Source organism: Oryzias latipes, chromosome 21 (assembly GCF_053564925.1).
Source record: "Oryzias latipes strain Hd-rR chromosome 21, Olatipes_Hd-rR_3.1".
In the NCBI taxonomy this organism is placed as follows: domain Eukaryota; kingdom Metazoa; phylum Chordata; class Actinopteri; order Beloniformes; family Adrianichthyidae; genus Oryzias; species Oryzias latipes.
Window position 1 is genome coordinate 29,008,317 of NC_136257.1, and position 27,455 is coordinate 29,035,771.

A 27,455-nucleotide genomic window follows, 5' to 3' on the forward strand; every position below is an offset into this window, starting at 1 on the left:
TTTAAAGTAACATATTTAACTTTATTTTAATGTAGAGCTACACTGCAATTTCCATCCTTACATGGATTTACTCAGAGGATTTTAAGATACTGAATAATGGAACTTCTATTACATATATGCTTAGAATGTAGCGGAAAAAAGTGTGTAAAAATATCAAAGTTGTTATAATTATTGTTGTTATCATTGAGTGAAACCAGCAGCAGAATTTAACTGAAGTCACAATAACGGGATACATTTAAAAAAAATAGGTGTATGATTTAAACTTACAGGGTTTTACAGTAAACATCAGAGGAATAGAATTCAGCATCTAACATACTTCATAAACAGTTTTGGTTTTTCTTTTAACAAAGTCATTGGTGTGGAGTCCGGTCTCTGAAGGCCCACAGAGTTCAGCTCTTTGTGGAGGCGTCAGAATGAGGTTCATTATTTAAGTCTGACCTGCAACAAACAATAAAAACAGAGAGAAGACACCATTAAGGCCCGTTCACACCGGGACGAATTTCGCCGGCGATTTTCGCCGACGTTTAACGCCGCGTGACTAAACAAAGGGCACCAATGAGAGTGTGCACACCGACGCGAAAAAAACGCCACGCGTCAAAGCGTCAAAAAAAAAAACGCCTCGGGTTCGTTTTTTTTTTCGACGCGTCGCGTCGAAATCTATTCGACCAATGAGAATGGCGCTTTTGCACACGTGTCTGGAGCTTCTGAAGTTACAGTAAAACACAACTTGGGGGCGCTCAAACACAAAACTGCCTTGCTGAGCACACATACCAGCGAAGAAGATAGACGCCAAGTAGCGTCTATACTGCCGCGAAGAAATAATGACGGACATTCTAAAATATCCCCGAACCAAGCACCAGTTAGAGCAACTGGTGCTTGAAATATTCATGTTTTCTTTGTATGATTCTGACAATCGCGTAAATACTTGCTCTCTTCTTCTGAGTAAAAAGCGACTTTAAGAAGCGTAAAGTTGCGCAGCGCCACCTTGTGTACAGGAGTATTTCTGTTTACATTAAGCGCCATCTAATGGCAGGGAAGGAAATTGCATGTTCGCTCGGCTCATCGTCAGCGAAAATCGCCTGGGTGTGAACACAAAAAACGTGGCGAAAAACGCTGGCGAATAACGCCTGGCGAATATTCATCCCGGTGTGTACGGGCCTTTACTCAACAGAAATTCAGCACCTAAAATCTGAAACGTGCATTTCTTATCTTTGTGTTATCTTTAAAACCCATAAAAGCAGAATTAAATACAAAACTAGAGTAACTTTTAGTAATTTACTGCAATGGGTCATCACATGCTGATTCCTGAAGTTAGTGGTTATAGTCAGATAAATGATGTGAACATTTTATCTTAGAAATTGCATTTTCAGTGTCAGAAATGAATGAAAGAAACTTCCAAGACAGCAGCAAATTCTTTTTTTCATGAGTGTATGCTCCTGCTGTTGAGTGACCGTCCTAAACAATTAAAATGTTCTAAATTATAGGAATGCCAACGGAATAAACAGAGTTTTCGAAAAGCTTCCAAGCATTTGTCTCAATCCTAAAATGGATTCAAGTTAGATTTTTATTTTATTTTAAAAACCCACTCCAATGAAAATGCTGTTTTTGATGTTTTCATAACGCTTTCATGGCATTTCTTTGGTCAAATTGTTGTGAATCAGGAGCGGATGAAAAAAAAAGCAGTTTGAAAAAGAGCTTACTGGGCCACAAGCTCTCTGCTCTGCTCGATTCTGATTCATCCTCTTGTCGACAAAATAGATCCATGTACGTCTTAATTTTCCTTGTGTGAGCTGGAATCTAGCTCAAAACTGTATGGCTGGACAGCTCCTATATTGCTTGCTGTTTTTGTGGCATCTGTAATGTTAAGTTGGGGGTGTGAGGGGCTTTAAGCTAGCAGGAGAGCGGGCAAACAGTTCATTTTATGGGAGATGGGAAAGGGGACAGGGTTGCTCCACGCCAGCGGTCTCGACCATAACTCAAAGGCAAATTTTTAATGCCGCACTGCAGAAACTATTTCCTGGACAAAAATACACAGGTTTTTTATTTAGCCTAAAACGGCATAATCAGAATTAAAAGACTGCTGGGAACGCTTTGAAAGTACAGCAGATAAAAAGATGATTGGAGTGGGTCTTTAAAGAATAAGTAAACTGTCAGTATTTCTGCTTTACTCTGAATTTATTTACCTTTAACGTCAAGGTTCATGCACTCATGGGGTCCCTCTGCGGGGTCGGGGAATCCATTGCAGTTAACAAGGGTGGTGTAGTAGGACACTGAGGCTTTTGGAGTACGAGGTCTGTCAGGATGTGAATGATTAACGTAGAAAAAGCCAAATCTCTCCGAATAGCCAGCAGCCCATTCTAGATTATCCATGAGTGACCAAGCTGTGTATCCACGGACGTCCACTCCATCGACCAAGTAAGCTGGAGAAAAAAAACAACGTTAAATAAAAAAAATTTAAAAACAGAATTGTGTTCCTAATTCCACTCTATTAAAGCTTTTCCTGACATCCATCTTCATTTTCAGCAAACCTGCTTTAGTACCTTTCAGCAACTGGTTGACATGATTTTCGTAGAAGTAACTCCTGTGTTCATCATTAAGGTCAATAGGCCCGTTCTCCGAGAGGCCGTTCTCAGTGACGATGACGGGTGGATTTCCATACTCGTCCTTGATGTATTTTAGGATTCTACGGAACCCCAGAGGTGCCATCTTCAGCCAGCTGGAACCCGTGTCCAGCCAGGTCCGATCGTGAATAAACGCCACGCCCCTGTTTGGTAGATGATTATGGATGAGTGCATTCTAACAAAGTGAATAGTTAAAAATTATAGTTTCTGATTTAAAAAAATCTGGTTTTCTTACCTGTCTGCATCATAGTTGAGAGTATTTCCAAAATCAACAGGGAAAACCAAAACAGATGTGTAATAGTTTAATCCGAAGAAGTCATGGGTGCCTTTGATTCGTTCAATCTCTGCTGGAGTGAACTCAGGCAGCCTGCAAGATTACATTTGAAATGAGTCTCCCACCATCCCTTATACTGTACTTGTTTTTGTTCAATTATTGTTAAATTATTTAGCGTTTATTTTTTAGGTTTTGTTCAGTCTTACAGGTATATCTTTAGAGGGCCTTTATTATGCAAAATCAACCTTTTTTGAGGTTTTAACTGTATTAGAATGTTAATTCCTCATGAAATACAAGTCCAAAGCGGTATTTTGCTCCATTCACCCATCTCCGAGTGTTTTTCTAAAAAATCCTGCTCTCTGCACAAGAAGCACATCGATCTTTGCAAAGAGTTCAGGATGTTGTTTGCTTTCGTGGGCAACATGCTGCCAAGGCTGGCTCTAGGTTGATCTCATGAAATGAGCGGCACCCACAAGGAGCATAGGGAGCTGTGAAAAAAACTAATAATTCATTGAAAATGTGTCCTTTTGTGCCCTAAAAGTAACATGTGATCATGTATACAGACAAAGTTTACTCTGAAAGTCTTACTAAAGGAATGAAATACATGTAGGCCCTTTAAACTTTTCATTTAGAATTTGAGTCATTTATTTTAATGTTCTCCTCCTCAGCATTTTATTGGCTAAAATATCATTGGGGTGTCATGTTTCTGCCCCATTGCCCTACCATATATCCATTTCCCATGGCTATAACGTTCGAGGTGGCACAGAGAGGTTATGGAATGTCATGACGTTCCCACTCAACAATATGGGAAGATGGGTGACATCTGTGACCTTAACCTTCATGTCTGTCAACTAATCTCTTAAAATTTGTTTTAGTTACCTGGATTTTTCCAAACCAGCTGCAAGGCTCCTCTCTAGAATATACTTTTTCATGGACTCTGTGTAATCTCCATTAAATATGGGATTGGCAAACCAGCCTATAAAGAACTGTGGAAAAAAATATATATATTAATAGCTTCTACAATTAACAGCAAAATTCAAAAGACCTCAGCTTACATCCATGTAGCGTTTTGCACCATCAATGTCTTCTTGCTTAAAGGGATTTCTGGGTTCTGCCCATTCAGAGTTGATGGTAATAGATATCAGTCCCTTTTGTTCAGCTCGGTATTTGTCGTTGTACACATGCCAGGCCTCTGCATGAGCTTTGATAATGTTGTGAGCAGCAACGTATTGCAGAGTGCTTGGGTCGTGGTTTATTCCTGAAATAAAAACATAAAAAAGAACTAAAGCATTCTTTATTTGCCATATCATCAAGTACCATTTTCCATGACATCCATCTTATCTATACTCCTCAGAATCCAGCCTCAACTGGATGTAGCACCTTGTTCTGGTAAAGTAGCTCAAAACTCTACAAATGTTTTGCGGCACGCGCCTAACTTCCTCTCATTCCTTGATGAGTCTCATCCCAAAAATAGAGAACGTTGAACTACTATGTTTTTTTTCAGTATAGACAACAATATGTTTTGATATGCTTCTCAAAAATGTTAGAAAAGTGTCATAGAAATGTTTTACTATCTTTACCCTGGTAAAATGTCATTGTTGCAACACAAATGTTTAAGTTTCACACTTACATACCTGGTGCAAATGACCCATAGCCATAACCTAAAAGTGCTACAATATATGCTTCATTAATTGTGATCCAAAGTTTCACTTTCTGTCCAAAACGACTGAAAAGGAGGTCGGCGTAATCTCTGAATCTGTCGACAATAGTTTCATTCAACCAGCCCCCTTCATCCTCCAGAGCTTGTGGAAGATCCCAGTGGTACAGAGTGATCTAACAAAGAGCAGGTTTCCAGAATTTAACTTTCCAATTCAATGTTTTCTAAAAAAAATAATTAAAAAATAAGGAGAGTAAAGAATTACACTGACCTGAGGTTGGATATTTGCAGCAAGCAGTGCATCTATCACTCTTTGGTAGTAATTGATCCCAGCCTCATTTATGTTGTGTATCGTGCCGTCGGGGAGAACTCTTGGCCATGATATGGAGAACCGATAGTGAGACACCTTAATTTGCTTCAATAAACCAATGTCGACATCTATTTTGTTGTAACTATCGCAGGATATGTCGCCGTTGTCATTGTTTGCCACTTTTCCAGGAGTGTGGGAAAACGTGTCCCAGATGCTCAGACCTTTCCCATCTGCAGTCCATGCTCCTTCAATCTAAAAAGGGACTTGAAAGATGAAAAAAACAACTTTGAACAAGTTAAGTACAGTTTTCATTTTAACGCACCTGGTATGCCGATGTTGAAGAACTCCAAAGAAAATCTTCTCTAAAATGTCCCCACATAATCTTCTCTTCTTCTGGCACAGGGAGACCGTTATTGTTTATGATTTGGGAGTAAATATAGGAAGAATATTTTGGGGTTCTTGGTCGATTTGGATCATTGAAGTCCACATGGTACAACCCGAATGCATATACATAGCCATGTAACCACTCAAAAGAATCCATGAGGGATGTTGCAATGTAGCCTTTGACTTTCACCCCATCAATGTCATAGGCTGTCATAAAAAAAATAGAGAAATTCATGACTATGGTTAAAGAAAGGTAATGTCAAATGTATCAAATAAAAATATATTGTAAAAACGATGTTATGTACCTTTGAGAGCCTCATCAATATAAGTCTTGTAAAAAAATACTCTATCAGTGTCATCCCAAGTCATTCCCTTATCTGTAGCAACACCATTTTCAGAGATGTAAATGTCTGGATCTCCATATTCCTCCTTTATCCAGTTGAGGAGCCTTCTTAAGCCCCATGCAACAGCTCTTTGGCCGCCTATGGCTGTAGTTGGGAAATCAGTTATCTCATTTTCTGCAATGTCCCTGTCAAACTGATAGGATGGAGGAGTCAGTTGGTCCGTTAAGTGATTTACTATCTTGGTGGTGTAGTGGTTTATACAGAACACATCTGCAGTTCCCCTGATAAAGTTCTTCTCATCCTCGGTGAAGGAAGGTAGTCTTGAATTTGGCAAATCTTGGAATTCACATTTTATTTTAACTTGTTCTTTCATTGCCTCAGGATAGTCTCCATTCTTGAAAATGGGGTGTGCAAACCAACCCAGCCTGAACTGCATTGCGCGGTCAGCAGCCAGAATTTCCCGGTGGACATTAACATCATAAGGTTCAACCCAGTCAGCATCTAGGGCAATGGAGACCAGACCACCTTGTGATGCACGATACTTGTCATCGTATGTGTGATAGGCTGTAGCATGAGCTTTTATGAGGTTGTGTGCAACTTCGTATGGTGCACTTCCTGGACTGTTGACATTTGGTGGCATGGCACCCGTTCCATATCCTGCCCAAGCAATTGTGTGAGGCTGGTTGAAGGTTATCCAGAATTTGACTCTGTCACCAAAGGTGGCAAAGCAGAAGTCACAATAATCATTGAATAAATCGATCATTTGTACACTCTCCCAGCCGCCAATATCTTGCAAAGCCTGAGGCAAGTCCCAATAATAAAGTGTTACCATGGGAGTGATACCCTGGGTAAGGAGACTATCAATTAGCCTGTTGTAATAGTCAACACCTTTCTGGTTGAGAGAAGAGCGTCTTCCATCAGGGAAGATTCTGGACCAGGACAAGGAAAATCTGTATGACTTCACTTTCAGAGCTTTCAGCATGAACAGGTCTTCATCAATTCTGTTGTAACTGTCGCAGGCTACGTCTCCATTTGCATTTTCAGGAATGTTGCCAGGTGCTTGAGTAAATTTATCCCAGATGCTGGGTCCTTTCCCATCAGCATTCCAGCCACCTTCAATCTGGTAAGCTGAAGATGAAACCCCCCAAATGAAGTCTTGTGGGAAAGTGCCATAGTGATACACGTGTCTCTGGAACTTTGTTTGCCTGGACAGGGTGTCCCACACTACCTTTGCTTCAGATGGAACCTCTGAGGCTAAGAGCTTGGAAGAACGAGGAGTAAACTTTAATTCTGTCACTTTTTTAAAATCATGTCTTGCTGTTCCAAAACCATTATTCTCAACAACACCGGAGAAGAAATATGCTGATTGCTTTGGGGTTCTTTGTCGGTTTGCATCTTCAAAATTTACATAAAGAAGACCAAATCTTTCACTATAGCCTTGCGGGCCCTCAAACCCATCCATGAGTGACTGGACTGTGAATCTTTGCACATCAACTCCATCAATGGCTTGTGCTAAAATATGGAAACACAAGGTTATCCAGTCAAATTAGAAAATCTTATACAATATTTGATGTTGCCTATGCTTTATATAATGGATCACACTTACCTTTCAGGGCCTCGTTGATGTACCTTCTCAGATACTCTACTCTGCTTACATCATTGATGGTTTCACTGCTGTTTGCTGTTGGCATTCCATTCCCAGTTATGTAGATAGGCACTTTAGTAGCACTCAAATATTCTAATGAAATGTAGTTTAGAAGCCTCCGAAGTCCCCATGGTGCAGAATAGATCCAATCTGAGGCTGTTGAAGGCCATGAGGGGTCCAAACCTGCTGCATAATCTCCCACTCCCTCAGGACCAGAAGTGCAACCACCTTTAATGGTATTTACCAACCGAGAGGTAAAATGGTTTAGACCAAAAAAGTCAGCTGTTCCCTTTATTCTGGCCTTCTCTTCAGAGGTAAAAACTGGGAGCACTGCTGGTGGAGAGCTGGGGCACTCTTTCAGTTTTAGCTCAATTTGTGTTTTCAGTGCCACAGAATAATCTCCATCTACAAAAATGGGATGTGCAAACCAGCCCAGCATGAACTGCAGGTAGCGATCTGCAGCTGCAATGTCTTCTGGGTTGGCTGGGGTTTTGGGCTCAGCCCAGTCAGAATTAAGTGCAATGCCCACTTTCCCTCCCTGAGTTGCCCTGTACTTGTCATTATAGACATGCCAAGCCTCCGCATGAGACTTGATTATGTTGTGAGTGACCTGAAAGGGTAAGAAGAAATGATAAAGCAAATGCACTAGAGCAGGAAAAAGACACTTGTAATTTTGAAGTAAATTTGTACCTGATAAGAGGAAGAAGCGTAGTCTTTTACTCCAGGAGGATGCTCACCAGTACCATGTCCAGCATGGCTCACCACCCAGGGGCTACTAAATGTGTTCCAGGTCTTGACTCTGTCTCCAAACCTGGAGAAGCAGAAGTCTGCATAGTCCTTGAAAGCATCAACAATAGTTGGGTTGGTCCATCCACCATTGTCCTGGAGGGCCTGTGGCAGATCCCAGTGGTAGAGTGTGACAACAGGCTGGATGCCAGATTCTATGAGCGTATTGATGAGCTTGTCATAGTAGAGAACTCCTTTCTCTGTTTGGCTGTCTCTGTGGCCTGATGGGAAAATTCGAGCCCAGGAGATGGAAAACTGATAGGTATTGACTTGAAGACCTCTCAGCAGGTAGACATCATATTCCACTTTGTTGTAGCTATCACAAGCGAGATCTGCTGTCTGATTTTCAAAGGCTAAGTTATCATGGCCAAAGCGATCCCAAATGGTTTCTCCTTTGCCGCCCTCCAACCAGCCGCCCTCCACCTTGAAAGACTCTGCAGAGGTTGCCCATTGGAAACCGGAGGAGAAAGACTCATCAAGGAACACGTCTCGTTCTGCTGCTGTTTGGGAGCCAAATTTATCCCAAACACTCTGATAAGCATTCCTGGACTCTGGAATCCCTATTGAGTCTTGATGATGATAACTTTGGAGTAAACGATCAAGCAAATATGTCAACTGAGGTGAATACACATTGACTAATCTTTGATACAACATCTTACCCAAATGAAGCATCCTGCACATCCATTCGGAGTAACACATCCACAATGTCACATCCAATGATATTCAGTCCACTGCTTTGAAGTACTGTGACATGTTAAAAAAAATAAGCAAAACCAAATGATATACATTAATGTAAATGAAGTGTTTATATTTTGTCATAAAATGCTATTATATTGAGCAGCATTGCTTCTGACAGGATGGACGTTTATAAAGATATGAGCATTTGGTCAAGGTATAGAAAAAAGAGTTCTGTTTTGTCCCTTTCGGGGTCACGGGGCTGCCGGAACCTATCCCGGCCACTTGTGGGCGAAGGCAGGGGACACCCTGGACAGGTCACCAGTCTGTCGCAGGGTAGATGTTTAATTTTAGCTAGAAAAAAATGTAATTACCAAATCTGTGTACTAAACATCTAACGAGTTCCAAAAAACAGATACAGTAAAAACTGCAGTTATCCATCCACCATGCAGATAACACACCTCACATCTGTGAGATCTCCAATCTGAGTTCATCCACATGCTTGTTCGATACCAAGTAGATTTTAACAATCTGCAATGAACAGTTCACTACCACAACTTGTCCCTGTGGTTTTCAAAACTCTTGTCATCCAGGCTCTCCGGAAGAAGAGCAATCTTGATGACAAACAACTGTCATCTTTTTCTTAAACCTGACATTTTAAGGTAAGATGCCTTTTAACAAGTCAGCAAATGACATTCGTCTGAATTCAAATTAAGGCAAAATCTCTGTCTTTGTGCTCTTGAAACTGAGTTCTGCTTTTGATAAAGTTGATCTTGTGATCCTACAGTAAAGACAAGATGACTGGGAAGACATCTCTACTACTTTCACTAAATGTTTTAAGTCCTATCTTGAAAACAGAAAGTACTTTGTCAAAATTACTAAGCTTGATTTGTTTATCTGATTTGTATTGTTCTGTAATCCTTATGTCTGTACACGAAAAACAACAACAGCATTTTCCACAACAGCAGTGTAGATCAATGAAAATTCCTTACTTCAAGTTCCCATAAAAAGTCAATCAAAACACAATTTTTTCAGATTAAAGAGGTTGCCATGTTTAAACGAGACAACATCAGTAAGCAGTGATTGGTCCGAGTCGGTTTGAGTCAACGATTCTATTGCAACCACTATCGCCAATCCGTTTGCTTGATTGAAGTCCACACCCCTACCGCTTGATAGTGGGCTATACGAAATCTATTGGAAAGTTAACGATTTGAATGTTAGACATTGGGGCCAGCTGGCACCACCTATTTTAATTGAGGCATCTAATTGACCAGTTTATAACTTGAATTACTTGTCCTTCAGAAAATATATTATGACAAAAAATAGGATTAGCAAGATCATGTTAAAAAAAGGCGGCAAAACAAGAATGGTTTTTCTGACAAATGACTAAGTAATAGCTGTTTATTTCCAAGCCCCCATTTTCCATTCTCACATTTAATACCAGCTGGTAGAGTTCTTTAAAAGACCACTGGAGGCAGGTCTCATAAGGGCCCAGTTTACCGTTGACTTCTATGTTAAAAAGTCAAATTTCATACCAGAAAAAAATGTTTAAATATACAAACTGATGCCAAATGCTTTCTAAGGTTTATTGCTTTGGATTTGCTGTGTGTGGATATTTTTCTAATTGGTTATTTAAATCTTATTGGAGTGTATATCTTAGAATTATGGGCCAGATGATTGGTGGGTGCAAAAAATGAATTTAATTCATGATGAATCACATATTTATGAACACTTTGAAAACTAACTGCAAGTTAAATAAGTCATTTGTTACATTATGTTTTTCAAGCATCATTGCCATTCATTTCACATCATACCACTTCAATTTTTCTAAAATTGATTGATGCATTTATGAATAAGTTAGTGTGACTAACTGGTAAACACACTGAATAAACACATATTTTTACAGACCTATAAAAGCCACGTAAATGCATTCCATGCAAATATTTCAGAACCTGTATGGACACTTACCATGCAGTAACTCTCGGAGAGGCTCATGTTGGCTATCAGTGCAGTCGCGAACATTCATCTTTGATATGAGGATAGGCAAGTTTCTGCTGGATATCTATAATGGAAAACTTGTGTTTGTTTTTGAACAATGATATTTGAAATACTCATATCAACACGGTGTTCACCATACCTGCATGTTTCTCAGGCTCTGTTCAAAGTCTGCTGAAGAGGCACAGCTGTACTCAATATGCACAGACAGGAAATCTGCCTGTTTTGAAAAATATATATTTATTTGAACAATTTTAAAGCACAAAAGTCTGTCAGAGTTTTTCAATTTTTATTTAAAATGTATTCTTAAGAATATCAGTTATAAATAAGCAACTCTAGTGGAGTCATGATTTACTTGCAACAACCAGCACAGTAATGTCAAAGCAGAGTGATATTTCATAAAAGGTTTCATGGCAAATATATTTATCTCTTTTTTGCATATTTTTCTGCTAAAATGCAAACTGGAATTTAAAAGAAAAAACAACTGAAAAAAAATCAGCTTACAGTTGTTGACGCTTCAATTTGGGAGAGGATGGCCACATTTGCCGCATCCAAACCAAAAGACAAACCCCTTCTCCCAGACACTAAAATAAAAAGTTTGACAATAAATAAAATATGTTAAATTATTCTAATGAGCCTTTATGCTTGTATTCAGTCAGTTTTACTCACATTTGCTTGGAATATGTTCATGGAAGATCTTGTAAACATTCTTGTTGAGCTGCAGAATATTTTGCTGAGCGGTCGGTCCGTTCTGCCAGATGCTGCCCAAGTCACTGAGAGTCACCCATGAGTGTGCCAGATCTGCAAACTCCCTGAAGGCGAACTCTGCATACTGCTGGAACATGTCTACCAGCTCCTGGCTCACCCAGCTTCCATACCTTGCCCTCAGAGTGTCTGGAACGGTTGATCCATGGAGGATGACCAGAGGTTGAAGACCCACCTTCAGCAGCTGCTTCATCAGAGTCTTGTAACACTGGAGCGCATCCTGCTGGGGCTGGCTGGCCAGACCCGTGGGAAGGAGCTGAGCCCATGACAGCGGCACCTTGACGTGGGTCACCCCTCTGCTCTGCAGCCCCTTCAAATACGGCTCAGAAGCAGCAACTATGGGAAGGCTGCACTCAGAGACATCAAGTCCCTCCTTGTCAGGGCTTGTGGCCACATTTTCAATCAGAGGACCTGCAAGGAGCATGAAGTCCTCTTTTACATTTACCCCAAGACTTCCACACCCATGAAGACAGAAGATGTACAGACACGCAACCCACAAGAGCTCCTTCATTCTGGCTCTAAAGGCTGCACTGATGCAGCCCACTGATTGTGATGCTCTTTAAAGCAAACATGGGTCGCCTTACATTTGTTGCATAATTACAATATGACACTATTACTGTCAATTATTGGCCTTTATTGCTTCAGAAAGACTCTGGACTCAGATATAGCTTCCATGTTTAAAGACCTTCAAATCTTAACCATCGGCAAGCGTCTTCATGATGAATTTAATGGGAGTTTTGGAAATGTCTGACACCTAAGACTTTGATGATCAAGTCTCCCTGAAGCAGTTGCAAGGTCTTTCATTATATCATTTACATATTTTATGCATTTTTGGCGTTGTATCATAACAGTTTACTGCTTTCCAACCACTTTATATGTACTGAAAAACATGAATAGGAAAACCTCCGACTAATTTAAAAATTTTCAAAAGTGAGCTAATGTTTCTTTCTGGAACAGCTTTACCAAGAGAAATAAGATGATTTTTTTGGACAGTAAAGAGCCCCAAAAGAACTTAAGATGTTTGTTTGAATAGATTTAACAGCTATTGCATGCATTTACATTCAAAAAACCACTAGTTATTTAATTCAGATAAAATGAGAGAGCAGCAGTCAATTTCCTCTTTGTGGCTTACTCTGAAATTTAACCTTTAAAAGGCAAAAAGTTACTTCTGATACTGTTGGCTTCGTGTTGGTTGGCTGTTCCTGCAGGGGCAGCACCTACTGCTCTAGGAATGATGTATGCAGTCATCAACATCAGGCCACACTTGACAAAGAACTTTTTTTAGTATTGAGATTAGGCCGGATTAGCATTCGAGATTCGTTATAAATGTTTTCTTTAAGACAAAAAGGAAGTTGTCCCTAGATTTTAGGAGGTTGTGATTTTCTGAGCTTTAAAAATTGTGCCAAAAGCAAAAAAAAATAAACAGTTTTTTATGTAAACTAAGATACCAGAAATGATGAATATTTTATGTTTTAAGAGAGAAAGTATTTTTTCTAAACTGCTTCCCAGTGTAGTCCATGTTTTGCAATCACCAAATCAAGCTTTGTGTTTTGTTGCCGTCCTCTGAATGTTTATTTTATTATGACAGGCCAATATCTGTAAGAGATAAGAGTTTTCATAATGTCCTGACGTGTCAAAGTTCAAGATGATAGGAGATTAAGATAAAGAAAATGATATAGTTTTTACTCCCTCTAACTTTAGAAGCAAAAAGTAAATTTATAACTTAGAAAAAAAAACTGCAAAAAAACTATTTATAGACAGGATCAGTGGCGGTTTTTGATATGGGCGATGTGGGCGGTCGCCCAGGGCGGCACTTCATAGGGGGCGGCATTTGCCGTGCCCGATGCTGTGCTACTGTATTCAAAGAGGCTACTATAATCATAAAGGAAGATTTGCGCTTTTAATTTGAAATTGCTTCAGCTGCCGACACTTAACAGTTTTAGTTAGACACATCAGACTCTTAAGAATGTCTTCATCCTTTTTCCCCTTCACACTTATGGTGCAAAAAAAAAAAAAAAAAAAAAGATGAAATAACTCAGAGTGAAACAACATAAAACAGGCACATGAAAAGGAATTAGGCAGAACAAACATCCGTGCTCAACCCCATTTTCAACAAAAGCAGGCAATGGGGATTATTTCCCATAATTCTTTGCTCCGACACAGCAGACCCGACGCACACGTGACCACCGCCCTCTGCTGCAAGATGCTTGCGGCCACACCTCTTTGCGGTAGTCTTTGGAGCATAAGTCCAAAAACTCGAGAGGGGGGCGCAACTCGCCGGTGGCTGGCTGAATCCCGCTAACAGGTGATTGGGAGAATTTTCTATCTGACAATCAACTCTGGGCCGCAGCTGTGCCTCCCGTCATAGAGACGGAGCCGCGTGTGTCAGAGGGAAGGGGAGGGGGAGGGATTGTTACGGGGGGAGAAGGGAGGAAGCACCCAGGCGCAGAGAGCGAGAGGAGGCAGGAGGTTGCAGGGGAACGGGGGCTTTAATAAACAAAACTAAGGACACAAAACCAAAACCACTGCAGACGGCAGGCTAGAAACACTAAACACTCGAAACGGGGAGAGCAGACTAACATACAGACTAACATACTATGGACCAGCCCAGGAGGAAGGGAATGACAAGACTTAAATACATACAGACAACCGACACACAGGTGAACACAATCAGGAAGGATGGGGAACCAAAGTTAAACTCACAACAAAAACGAAACAGGAAACCCTACAAAATAAGACAGGAAGTTAAACTCAAAACATGCCAGAACAAAAAGGAAACAAACCACAGGGGCAAAGAAACAGAAACCGTAACAGGGGTGATGGGTGCAGACCATTTTTTATGGATTGAGTTTTTTTGGAGGATTTCTACTGTTGGTGTTGCACAAATTTAGGGAAATGCCAAATATTTTTGGAGTAATCCCACTGATGAATTCTATGATTTAGTCTTTTATGTTTTACAAGACATAAACATATTAATCACAATAAGTTTTTTTTTTAGATCTAATCCCTCTGATATGTTTCACAAAGACACACACAGGACGTCACACATTAAGAAATTATTGCTAAAAATGAAGCAGGAGTCCAGCTTAAAAAAATGCTCTAAAAAATGATAAAAGAGCAAAAAAAAAACGGAAATATTTGAATTGTAATTTCTTATTAATATTTCCAGGCTTTCTTTGTTTTATTCTGCAGCATGTTCATATTTGTATAATTTTAACAGAATATATTTCTATGGAGAGCAAAATATAACAAGTTATTTAGGGTTTAAGTGTTCCTGTTTTTATGCATATTTATGTTAAAAAAGTTCAGTTTAAAAGGTTTAAAAGTTTAGCTTTAGTGTGTTCAGTAAATGTTTATCTTCTTCGGCCCAAAACCTTAAGCGTGTTTGACTGAGTTTGACCCCCCTGTAATACGAGTCTAGAAAATTCATGCATTTTTTATGTAAAATTGCTAAAAAGAAGATAGGGAACACAACAGGATGTTGTCAAATTGTGTGTGTGTGCTGGGGGGGGTTGGGGGGGGGGGGCTGTGGGGTTACTCGCCCAGGGAGTAAGTTAGTGTAGAACCGCCACTGGACAGGATAAAAACACAGTCGTGAAGATAAGAATTTTATTTTAGCCTTTTAGGTTACAGGTAAAAAAAGCTATGCATTAAGGATAAATTAATCATTACTTGTTTTTTTTTCTTAAGCCGTTTGAATAAAAATACATCTAGCTACAAAACTGGAAAACGAAATGGTACAAGAAGAGATGTTTGCCAAAGTCTCCTCATCAAAGCTTTGCAGTGCGGCATTATGAAATGTTTATCTGCTGTGTAAGATGAGACAAACTAAAACTAGTCTGAATTTTAAAACTTAAGACACAACGAGACAACATCCCGAGCCTTCATATCTAACTGATATGATTTTAAAATATGAGCGACCCTGAGGCCTTCTGATACAGACCTTTTAGTTATCCCAAAAGTTAGAACTAAAACTCATGGCGAGGCCTCATTCAGTCATTATGGACCTCATCTGTGGAACAGCCTCCCAGAGAGCCTCACGGTTTTCAAAGGAAGGCGCAAGACCTACCTTTTTATTCAAACCTTTAGCTGAAATTCAGGAGCTGATTTGATATTTAAAAATTTTTAAGTTCTCTTTTTACTCATTTGATATTTCTTTAGTCACTTTATTGATCACTATCTATTGATTAAGATGTATTTATTTACTTATTGGTTTATTTATTTATTTTTGTTCAGAATGTTTACTTATTTTACTTTCTCATTTTAGTTTAACTCTAGAGTTTTCCTCACAGGGATCCTCCACATCAGCGATCGACCCTTTTCAGTGAACGGGGACGCTGCAGCGGGATCTCCCGGGTCTGGCTCTTTGCTCACATCTGGCTTTTTGTTGTGATGATTATTGTTGTTATGGCCTTCTGTCCAGTAGAGGGAAGCAAATGCCAAACATAAACTTCAGTTATTGGTTTATAAAAGCACAACTAAAGTCATAAAATTCATCCTTAAATTTCAGTTCCAAAAACCAATAAAACTGGTTAAAAATGTTTTGCAGTTTCTAATTTAATTATATTCTGCATCATTTTCCCCCAGTTTCAAAACGGAACACCTTTCTGTTAATTATAATGTTTTGTCTTGGGGTCAAGTTCCAGAAATAAGCCTTCTCATGAAGTCAGAGCCCAGAAAAACTACATTCAATAAAGGTAATAATCATTCAATTAAGGCTAAAAAAGATAATTTCCCGTCTCCTGCTCTGCTATAGATTAAACATCACTGAGTTTTCTCATTTATCTGAGCAGGAAAACCCCCTCAAATATCCAAAGCTCATTTTCAAAAACAAATTTCTGATGTCAATTCAGTTAAATTCTAGAGCCCTTTTATTTTGGCATTGGGGATTCCCAGGCAACCGCTATTTTGATGACCTCACGCTCTGGCTTCAGCTGGAACCGGCGTGTGGTCAGTTTCTGAAATGTCACTACCAGCCTTGTTGTTGATCTTCCAATAAATTGAAAGGTTGTAACTATGTCAATGACAACTCTACAGATCAGGGATGGCCAACCCTGGTCCTCAAGAGCAACAACCCTGTTTTCCAGTCCTCTCTGACCAGCTTGCTGCTGATCAGCTGACTCAAGTGATTCCACATCCTGATTGATCCTGAGGTTGTCAGCATTGAGGAGTCCAGAAAGAGCTAGAAAACAGGCAGGGTTGTAGCTCTTGATGACCAGGGATGGCCTGCCCTGCTACAGATAATAGGTCACATCAGAAAATCCCTCAAATTTACCGGATCTCTCAATGAGGATGCCATCAACACCCATGTAACCTTTGTGCTATCCTAGGCACTTTAACATTGGGAGTTGGGTCATCTAGACCCACTAGACAGTGCGTTGAACCTTTTTTCTTCAATGATTTGTGATCTTCACTGGTGTCCATGGATTACATGAAATCTTTCCACCTTTATCCACCTTTGTCATGGTGGGGAGAACACGTCAATGTAAGGGTGGGGTCATCTAAGATAGCACAAGGGTTAAACAAGGATTATACCATGGTCCGGGTGAATACTTCATTCTAATTGGCTGCAGGGTGTGGATTAAAAAGTGATAATGGGCAATTTAAAAAGACGTTCCAGTCACAAAGCCCAAACTGGGGTGTTTTCAGACAGAAAACTTGTTCCGGATTATCCATATAAATGAATCTGGATGTCCTTCATGTGATGGATGTGGTGACAATGTTTGATCTATCCGACTGAGTCTAATTTCTCTCCATACTGATCCCTTGTTCTGGCATGTCATGTTGTAAAGGCTCTTTGGTGTCAGGTATTGACCCAGCTTTATATGCAATTTAGAAATGATTTGCCACATTCCGACTCTTGCTACTGACAATACTCGGATTCTCTCCCTCAATAACATCTTTTTGTCTCTTCAAAAAACAACAAAACAAATACAATGGGAATTGTTGCTGTGAAGAATCTTATTTTACAGTTGCAATCTCCTTTGCCCCTTGGTTTTAGAACTGGCGAAATGAGATGATGTAAGTGACCAGAGTGGAACAAATAAGATTTGACAGGAAAATAAATCTGCAACTCTTTTGTAAAATTTAGCAACTATTAACTAAAATTTCTCCCCCCAGAAATTGTGTTTTCACTTTTTTCTTTCATGTTTGATCAAGTCCATTTATTTGATCATTTGGGTTTCTGTCCACACATTCAGTCCTTTACCTTTGGTTCTCCCCAAGGCAAATAATTTGAAAGGTTTTTATAGCAAGTAAAGAAATATTTTATTGGATTGGACACAACACACGTTACATGGCAATATTTTATACAATGGCATTTCAAGGAAACAGAAAAACACGGGATCAAAACAGGGCTTTATCAAAATTTATACATTGCTGTTACAAAATACTAAATAAAACATCTTTTTTGTCACAAAATATTTTGTCACTGACTTTGAAATTGCAAACGTTTCACTACAGCAACATAAAACTTGTCAATCAAAGCTGCTGTAAAAAAAATGGCACTAATGAGAAACTCTATCAATGTGAAAAGACGTCTCATAAAATTTAACTTTTAAGGTGCAATTGGGTTTATATTGTGAAAGTTGACAGATATTACAGAAAACTTTAAAGAAGATGAATTCGTATTTACATCACGGGTCATTCTTCCTTTTCTTTGAACGCTTTCTTGAAACAATGAGCAAAGCGGTTACACCAGCCACTGCAACCACGGAAACTATCAGCAAAGCAAAGGTGGTGTTGAGTCCAGTCACAGCTTCATCGATGGAGAGCTTCATACCCAGGAAGTTCACGGGGTTTTCTTGGATCGGTTCTTTTGTTACTGCTGATAAAACAGTCATTAGGTTAGAGTTTGTAAATCAGGTTCAAACAGGAAAGAAAGTTAGCAACCTGTAGCTCAGCTAAACAAACAAATTTGAAACCGGGCAGAGCTTTGCCACAGTTACTATGGAAAATCTACGTTTTTGTATTTTAAGTGGAAAATTTGTCCATGGCAGTTTTAGGTTGACTTGCACAGCTGCTATACTCGTTAAAATAAAAATAACACAGGGGCGGAGCTACAAGGTGCAGATCGGGAAGTGTGTCCCCACCAGCAAAGGGTTGCCCCCAAAATTCAGAGCCAAATTAAATGAACAATAAATTAAAATAACATGTTCTCATTTGCCAACCTTCCAAAGTCTTTAATGTTCTGGCTCCTTCCTTGACGTAACCCAACTCTAACTTTTTTTTACATTGTTTGGTGTCATACACATCATCATATCATTTATTGCTGGCGTTCGTCAGTGCCAAGACTGAAGATTTAAGTAAGCTTTTGTTCAATGTCTAAACTAAACTGCTGTCACATTAGAGATGAAACCAGAGATCCCTCCGGAATGGCTCCTGAACCTCTTTACCTTCAGATATAGGCGCAGATGTTGAAGAGAGTGAGTTTGTACAATCATGAGGTCCATCTGCAGGGTCTGGAAATCCATTGCACCTGACAATAGTGGTGTAAAAAGGCACAGAGGCCTTAGGAGTACGAGGCCTGTCGGCATTTGTATGGTTCACATAGAAAAGGCCAAATCTCTCTCCATAGCCAGAAGCCCATTCCAGGTTGTCCATCAGTGACCAAGCAGTGTAACCGATGACATTGGCGCCATCAGTCATGTTAGCTGGAAAAAAGAAGTACAAGAATAAATCTACTGAACCTGTGTAACTATTTGCTTTCATTGAAACTGCTTTGATACCTTTAAGCGCCTCGTTGATGTAATTCTCATAGAAGAAAGATCTGTGCTCATCATTTAGATCGACTGGTCCATTCTCTGACACACCATTCTCAGTAACAAGGATTGGAGGATCTCCATACTCATCCTTTATGTACTTCAAAAGCTTCCGGAACCCAAGTGGGGCGATCCTCAGCCAGTTAGAGCCGCTCTCAAGCCAGGTTCGGTCAGAAATCACCACTACACCTCTGGAAGTCAAATTGTTACGATTTTAGGGTAAAACCGTTTAAAGCACACAAGAAAGAAGAAAATTACTTCTTCAGATATCAAAAGGTTTACATTTTTGAGTCACATTATGACAGACAACTTTAACTCAACTCAATTTATTTAGTAAAAAACATCTTTAGAAAACAAAGCAAAACAGATTATGTCCCTGACAGGGTTTCCAAAATGACCCAAATCAGAGATGGCATTTTAGAAACAAAGTAAGTATTGGGATAAAAACTTGCTTACCTGTCTGCATCGTAGTTCTGAGTGTCCCCAAAATCAACACTAAATGCCAAAACAGATGTATAATGGTTTAACCCGAAAAAGTCATGCGTGCCTTTAATCCTCTCTATCTCCGCTGGAGTAAATTCAGGCAATCTGTGGAAGTAAAATTGAAGTTTAAATTAGAAATGTAAACCAAACACAAGTTGTTCTTTCAACTCATAACAATTAGCTTTAGTTTCAAATACCTGGATTTCTCCAAACCAGCTGCAAGACTGCGTTCTCGAATGATTCTTTTCATCGGTTCATTATAGTCTCCGTTAAAAATGGGATTGGCAAACCAACCAAGGAAGAACTACAAAAAAACATTTTTTCAGCATCTATTTCAGAAAAAAATGCAGCACAATTTCTGTGAAGCGTAACATATCTTGGCTTACATCCATGTAACGCTTTGCAGCATCGATGTCCTCTTGCTTGTAGGGGTTTCGGGGTTCTGCCCAGTCTGAGTTGAGAGTGATGGAAATCCTTCCTTTTTGTTCGGCTCGATATTTGTCGTTGTAGACGTGCCAGGCCTCTGCGTGTGCCTTAATCACATTGTGGCCAGCAACGTAATGTAGAGAGCCTGGGTCATGGCTAATTCCTGGAAACAGATACAAGAAGATGCAATTCAGCCGCATGATCCTTGTTGATGGAATTTGGGAAAAATCTAAACTTGAATTTTCTCAACTTTAAAACAGTTTAAAATCATTACCATTACTACAATTAAGGTATTTCAGTTTTTCCATTAGAAGCATCACATTTGTTTACCTGGCGCAAATGACCCATAACCATAGCCCAAAAGAGCTATAATATATGGTTCATTGATTGTGATCCAAAACTTGACTTTTTGTCCAAAACGGCTAAAAAGAAAGTCTGCGTAATCCCTGAATCTGTCCACAACAATATCGCTCAACCAGCCTCCTTGATCCTCTATAGCTTGTGGAAGATCCCAATGGTACAGTGTGACCTGCAACAAAATAAAAAGGGCAGAATTTTTACCATTTCCGTGGAAATATTTGAGTACACACAAAGAAAATGAATATAAAATTGTACTGACCTGAGGCTGGATATTTGCAGCAAGCAGTGCATCTATCACACGATGGTAGTAATCGACCCCAGCCTCATTAATGTTATTTATCGTACCATCAGGGAGCACCCGTGGCCATGATATGGACATACGGTAGTGGGTTACCTTTAACTGCTTCAATAAACCAATGTCCACTTCTAATTTATTGTAACTGTCACAGGCTATGTCCCCATTGTCATTGTTCAACACTTTGCCTGGAGTGTGGGTGAACTTATCCCAGATGCTGATACCTTTCCCATCTGCTCTCCATGCTCCTTCAATCTAAAAAGAGAAAACGAAAAAAGATCAAGCACAAGAATTTCCCTTTACAAAAAACTACTATCGTTTTACCCTATTAAACTTGAGGTTCAGCTCCAGTGTTTACATTCTTTTAACTACTGTAACTCCTCAACCACTTGCCAAATTAACGTAATTCCAGCTGATTCTTGTGCATTTATGCAATACTTTACGTTACTAGTCTGTTGTATATCTGTGCAGAGCCGATATGTAAGAATTAGCTAATTCATGTTGGTTGAGGAGATACAGTTTGTCAAAATATGAGTTAAATTGGTGTTGCCATCAACATCTCTGGTGTAAAGGGTTAAGTCACTTTACCTGGTATGATGCTGTTGCAGTGCTCCACATGAAACCATCTGCAAAATGTCCCCACAGCTTTCCAAATTCTGCTGTTTCAGGGAAACCATTATTCTTCATGACTTGATAATAGTAATGAGCTGAAAATTTTGGGGTTCTTGGACGGTTTGGGTCATTGAAGTCTACATAATGCAACCCAAATGCATATATGTAGCCGTGTAACCATTCAAAAGAATCCAGGAGAGATGTTGCAATGTAGCCTTTGACCTTCACTCCATCAAGCTCATAAGCTGTCATTCAAACAAACAAAGAAATTCATTTTTGACACTCAAAAAAGCCATTGACCATTAAACACATGTCTTAGAAAATATTCAAAGTACCTTTGAGAACCTCGTCAATGTAGGTCTTGTAAAAAAATACTCTATCAATGTCGTCCCAAGTCATTCCCCGATCTGTAGCAGCACCATTTTCAGAGACGTAAATGTCTGGATCTCCATATTCTTCCTTTATCCAGTTGAGGAGTCTTCTTAAGCCCCATGCTACAGCTCTTTGGCCCCCTATGACTGTAGTTGGAGAATTGGTTTCCTCATTTTCTACAATGTCCCTGTCAAATTGATAGGATGGAGGTGTCAGTTGGTCCGTTACATGATTAACTATTTTGGTGGTGTAGTGGTTTATACAGAACACATCTGCAGTTCCCCTAATGAAGTTTTTCTCATCCTCAGTGAAGGAAGGTAGTCTTGATTCTGTCAGCCGTTGGAGTTCACTTTTTACACGAACTTGTTCTTTCATTGCCTCAGGATAGTCTCCATTCTTGAAAATGGGGTGTGCAAACCAACCCAGCCTGAACTGCATCGCGCGGTCAGCAGCCAGAATTTCCCGGTGGACATTAACATCATAAGGTTCAACCCAGTCAGCATCTAGGGCAATGGAGACCAGACCACCTTGTGATGCACGATACTTGTCATCGTATGTGTGATAGGCTGTAGCATGAGCTTTTATGAGGTTGTGTGCAACTTCGTATGGTGCACTTCCTGGACTGTTGACATTTGGTGGCATGGCACCTGTTCCATATCCTGCCCAAGCAATTGTGTGAGGCTGGTTGAAGGTTATCCAGAATTTGACTCTGTCGCCAAAGGTGGCAAAGCAGAAGTCACAGTAATCATTAAACAAATTGATCATTTGTATACTTTCCCAGCCGCCAATATCTTGTAAAGCCTGAGGCAAGTCCCAATAATAAAGTGTTACCATGGGAGTGATGCCACGAGCCAAGAGACCATCAATTAGCCTGTTGTAATAGTCAACACCTTTCTGGTTGAGAGAAGAGCGTGTTCCATCAGGGAAGATTCTGGACCAGGACAAGGAAAATCTGTATGATTTCACTTTCAGAGCCCCTAACATGAACAGGTCTTCATCAAGTCTGTTGTAACTGTCGCAAGCTACGTCTCCATTTGCAACCTCAGGGATAGTGTTTATTCCATGAGTGAAATTATCCCAGATGCTGGGTCCTTTCCCATCAGCATTCCAGCCACCCTCAATTTGGTAAGCTGAAGATGAAACCCCCCAAATGAAGTCTTGTGGGAAAGTGCCATAGTGATACACGTGTCTCCGGAACCTGGATTGCCTGGACAGGGTGTCCCACACTACCTTTGCTTCAGATGGAACCTCTGAAGCTAAAAGTTTGGAAGAACGAGGAGTCACTGTTATTTCTGCCACATTTTTAAAACTGCGTGTGGCTGTTCCAAAACCATTGTTCTCAATAACACCAGAGAAGAAATATGCTGATTGCTTTGGGGTTCTTTGTCGGTTTGCATCTTCAAAGTTCACATGAGTAAGACCAAATCTTTCACTATAGCCTTGCGGGCCCTCAAACCCATCCATGAGTGACTGCACTGTGAATCGTTGCACATCAACTCCATCAGTCGCTTGTGCTAAAATATGGAATCAAAAGAGAAAGCGATCAACTTAGAAAAGTTTATACAATATTTGATGTTGCATTTGCTTTATATAATGGACGACACTTACCTTTCAGAGCCTCGTTGATGTACCTTCTCAGATACTCTACTCTGCTTACATCATTGATGGTTTCACTGCTGTATGCTGTTGGCATTCCATTCCCAGTTATGTAGATAGGCACTTTGGTAGCACTCAAATATTCTAATGAGATGTAGTTTAGAAGCCTCCGAAGTCCCCACGGTGCAGAATAGATCCAATCTGAGGCTGTTGAAGGCCATGAGGGGTCCACACCTGCTGCATAATCTCCCACTCCCTCAGGACCAGAAGTGCAACCCCCTTTAACGGTATTTACCAACCGAGAGGTAAAATGGTTTAGACCAAAAAAGTCAGCTGTTCCCTTTATTCTGGCCTTCTCTTCAGAGGTAAAAACTGGGAGCACTGCTGGCGGAGAGCTGGGGCACTCTTTCAGTTTCAGCTCAATTTGTGTTTTCAGTGCCACAGAATAATCTCCATCTACAAAAATGGGATGTGCAAACCAGCCCAGCATGAACTGCAGGTAGCGATCTGCAGCTGCAATGTCTTCAGAGTTGGTTGGGGTTTTGGGCTCAGCCCAGTCAGAATTAAGTGCTATGCCCACTTTCCCTCCCTGAGTTGCCCTGTAGTTGTCATTATAGACATGCCAAGCCTCAGCATGAGACTTGATAATGTTGTGAGTGACCTGAAAGGGTAAGAAGAAATGATAAAGTAAATGCACTAGGGCAGGAAAAAGACAATTGTAATTTTAAGGTAAATTTGTACCTGATAAGAGGATGAAGCGTAGTCTTTTACTCCAGGAGGATGCTCACCAGTACCATGTCCAGCATGGCTCACCACCCAGGGGCTACTAAATGTGTTCCAGGTCTTGACTCTGTCTCCAAACCTGGAGAAGCAGAAGTCTGCATAGTCCTTGAAAGCATCAACTATAGTTGGGTTGGTCCATCCACCATTGTCCTGGAGGGCCTGTGGCAGATCCCAGTGGTAGAGTGTGACGACAGGCTGGATGCCAGATTCTATGAGCGTATTGATGAGCTTGTCATAGTAGAGAACTCCTTTCTCTGTTTGGCTGTCTCTGTGGCCTGATGGGAAAATTCGAGCCCAGGAGATGGAAAACTGATAGGTATTGACTTGAAGACCTCTCAACAGGTAGACATCATATTCCACTTTGTTGTAGCTATCACAAGCGAGATCTGCTGTCTGATTTTCAAAGGCTAAGTTATCATGGCCAAAGCGATCCCAAATGGTTTCTCCTTTGCCGCCTTCCAACCAGCCGCCCTCCACCTTGAAAGACTCTGCAGAGGTTGTCCATTGGAAACCGGAAGGGAAAGACTCATCAAGGAACACGTCTCGTTCTGCTGCTGTTTGGGAGCCAAATTTATCCCAAACACTCTGATAACTGTTCCTGGACACTGGGTGACCAGAACTCCTGGATGCAATAAACCAAAATATGTATTAACAGACGTGATTAAACATGGTTTGTTCTTACAAGTGTGACTTAAAGTCATACCTCAATGAAGCATCCCTTTGATCCATGTTTAGTAAGATGTCGACGATGTCGCATCCAATAATATTCAATCCACTGCTCTGTAGTACTGTAGATGTTCAAGACAGAATTGGCAAAATTTGCATATTTAGATGTCGTATTATTTTAGACATATCTGATGGAAATTCATGCATTTAATCTTGGGTAGTTGTGACAAGGTTTACAGGTTATGTATGCATGTGACCCCATCCATAACTGCCCTTATGGGTGGAGACAGGCTGCCTGTGGGTGAAAAACGGCAAAACCTGGATGGGGTTGCGGTTTATTGCAGTAGAGTCTAAGTGTTAGGAATGAGGAAATTAGACAATCAGAGTGTAGTTTGTGTGGGCATCTTAAAGGAGCCCTGCGGGCACTTGTGTATCATATGCACACCCTGTTCGCTCTGTATTAATGAGTGCTAAGGAGCCTGTACTTGCACCTTAATAACTACTAATGTGTCGTTAAAGGGCATTGTATGAAAGCAATCCCTGTAACTCATAAGTGCGAGCATTTGGCATTAGCCGTACAAATACTTCATGACACACTGTCCACACGCACAACAATCCTTAGTTCCATGTACACAAAGTCCCTTGAGGTGGCTGTACGAGCCTCAAGGGACCTGCAAGACGCACATGTGCTCACCTTAAATGTTAAATGGCAAATACTTATATTGTGCTTTTCAACCTTGCTTTTAAGACACAAAGTGCTTTACAGTGACACTCCCATTCACCCATGCACACACACACATTCACACTCTGATCCCTTGCAATGGAAATAACTTATAACCACCAGGAGCAATGTGGGGTTCAGTGTCTTGCCCAAGAGTACTTGGGCAAGACAAATATTTAGAAATATACAGCATTTATATCTTTAGTTCTTTGGCTGTTGCCGATTCAACGTCTTATTTATTATTGAAAATATTTACATTTTACAAATGAGGTAATATCGACCTTTTATTATTTTTGCTTTATGAAACTGGCTTTTTTGTTTCCACAGGGTTTTTGTGCTTCTTCTAGTCACTTTATTGTTATTCCTCCCTTTTAAAATATCATTTTTTATGGTCACTTTGGTGAAAAAAATCTGAATTGGCTCTTACCATGTAGTAATTTTTCCACAGGCTGTTGCTGGCTGTGGGCACATTCATGAACAGTCATCTTGTAAATGAGGATGGGCAAGTTTCCACTAGATATCTATGGAAAAAAATAAGTTTACAATTGATTTCTTTTCGACAAATGACACAAGAAACCAGCTGTGAATATGAAACTTTTCTTTACCTGTAAGTTCCTCAGCTGCTGTTCAAAGTCTGCTGGGGAGCCACAACTGTATTGAACGTGCACGGAAAGGAAATCGGCCTGGTTGTAAAAAATAAAATAAAATAGAAAAATGTTACAGTTATGCTTAATACGTGTTATAAATAAATATCAGTTTCTTTGATTTAAAAAAGAATATCATGTGAAAATCCAAACAGCTAGATAAATAAAATTTAGCTTACAGCTGTTGACGCTTCCATGTGGGGAACTGTCGCCATGTCTTTTGTTTCCAGACCAAAGGATAATTTCCTCCCTGCAAACACTAAAAGAAAAGTGTTTCTTCAGTTGGGCTAATGAAACAACCTCAGAAGAAAAACCCTTCAGTGGGTTTCCATTTAGGGGTCACAAACACAGAAGTCGGGTTACTCACATTTGCTTGGAATATGTTCATGGAAGATCTTGTAAACATTCTTGTTGAGCTGCAGAATATTTTGCTGAGCAGTCGGTCCGTTCTGCCAGATGCTGCCCAAGTCACTGACAGTCACCCATGAGTGTGCCAGATCTGCAAACTCCCTGAAGGCGAACTCTGCATACTGCTGGAACATGTCTACCAGCTCCTGGCTCTCCCAGCCTCCATACCTTGCCCTCAGAGCGTCTGGAACGGTTGATTCATGGAGGATGACCAGAGGTTGCAGACCCACCTTCAGCAGCTGCTTCATCAGAGTCTTGTAACACTGGAGCGCATCCTGCTGGGGCTGGCTGGCCAGACCCGTGGGAAGGAGCTGAGCCCATGACAGCGGCACCTTGACGTGGGTCACCCCTCTGCTCTGCAGCCCCTTCAAATACGGCTCAGAAGCAGCAACTATGGGAAGGCTGCACTCAGAGAGTCCCTCCTTGTCGGAGCTCGTGGCCACATTTTCAGTCAGAGGACCTGCAAGGAGCAAGAAGTCCTCATTTCCATTTACTCCAAGAGTTCCACACCCATGAAGACAGAAGATGTACAGACACGCAACCCACAAGAGCTCCTTCATTCTGGGTCTGAAGGCTGCACTGATGCAGCCCACTGACTGTGATGCTCTTTAAAGCAAACTCTTTTGGTTTTATGTGGTTCTTACATAAGTACTATCTCAAACACTCCCAGTTACTACCTTCTATTGCTTCAGACTCTGGACTCACAAAACTGATAGACATCTTTACTTCTGTTTGTAGACCTTGAGTTGTATAATTGTATTTTCAGCAACAATTCAAACAAGGAAAAGTTTTGCACCTAGAATAAGACCTTTACATTCAGAAAATCTTGAGGAAAGTGCACTTCAGGGCAGTGGCAGGATGTTCTAAAGCAGA

At 40.4% G+C, this 27,455-nt stretch overlaps 1 protein-coding gene across 6 annotated transcripts; it reads right to left on the minus strand.

The window, feature by feature from the left end:
- Nucleotides 1–27,217, minus strand: LOC101171223 (lactase/phlorizin hydrolase). Of its 6 annotated transcripts, none has more exons than XM_078939456.1 (19): nt 26,542–27,217; nt 26,354–26,433; nt 26,136–26,213; nt 25,958–26,051; nt 24,847–24,931; nt 24,102–24,765; nt 23,373–24,021; nt 21,728–23,278; nt 21,369–21,637; nt 5,552–6,710; nt 5,185–5,453; nt 4,824–5,114; nt 4,530–4,728; nt 3,951–4,153; nt 3,775–3,881; nt 2,857–2,988; nt 2,541–2,764; nt 2,184–2,420; nt 1–438 (listed from the first exon to the last, which is right to left on the minus strand). In XM_078939456.1, exons 1-19 carry the CDS (start codon nt 27,140–27,142, stop codon nt 428–430), a joined length of 6,903 nt encoding a protein of 2,300 aa, XP_078795582.1. In that variant the 5' UTR covers nt 27,143–27,217; the 3' UTR covers nt 1–427. The 6 variants fall into 6 exon arrangements, with proteins under 6 accessions (XP_078795582.1, XP_078795586.1, XP_078795585.1 ...); XM_078939457.1 differs by having other exon boundaries at nt 334–438; nt 2,169–2,420; XM_078939460.1 differs by lacking the exons at nt 21,369–21,637; nt 21,728–23,278; nt 23,373–24,021; ... (3 more) ...; nt 26,136–26,213; nt 26,354–26,433 and adding exons at nt 7,197–7,845; nt 7,926–8,604; nt 8,681–8,765; ... (1 more) ...; nt 10,834–10,911; nt 11,196–11,275 and having other exon boundaries at nt 5,552–7,102; nt 26,542–27,202.
- Between the last annotated feature and the right edge of the window lie 238 nt (nt 27,218–27,455).

Coding starts and splice junctions, on each gene's coding strand:
- LOC101171223 (XM_078939456.1), bottom strand. CDS start 27,142: ATGAAGGAGCTCTTGTGGGTTGCGTGTCTGTACATCTTCTGTCTTCAT. Junction 26,052..26,135: donor AGCAGCTGAGGAACTTACAG/GTAAAGAAAAGT, acceptor TTTTTTCCATAG/ATATCTAGTGGAAACTTGCC. Junction 21,638..21,727: donor CATTGACGAGGTTCTCAAAG/GTACTTTGAATA, acceptor TTTGAATGACAG/CTTATGAGCTTGATGGAGTG.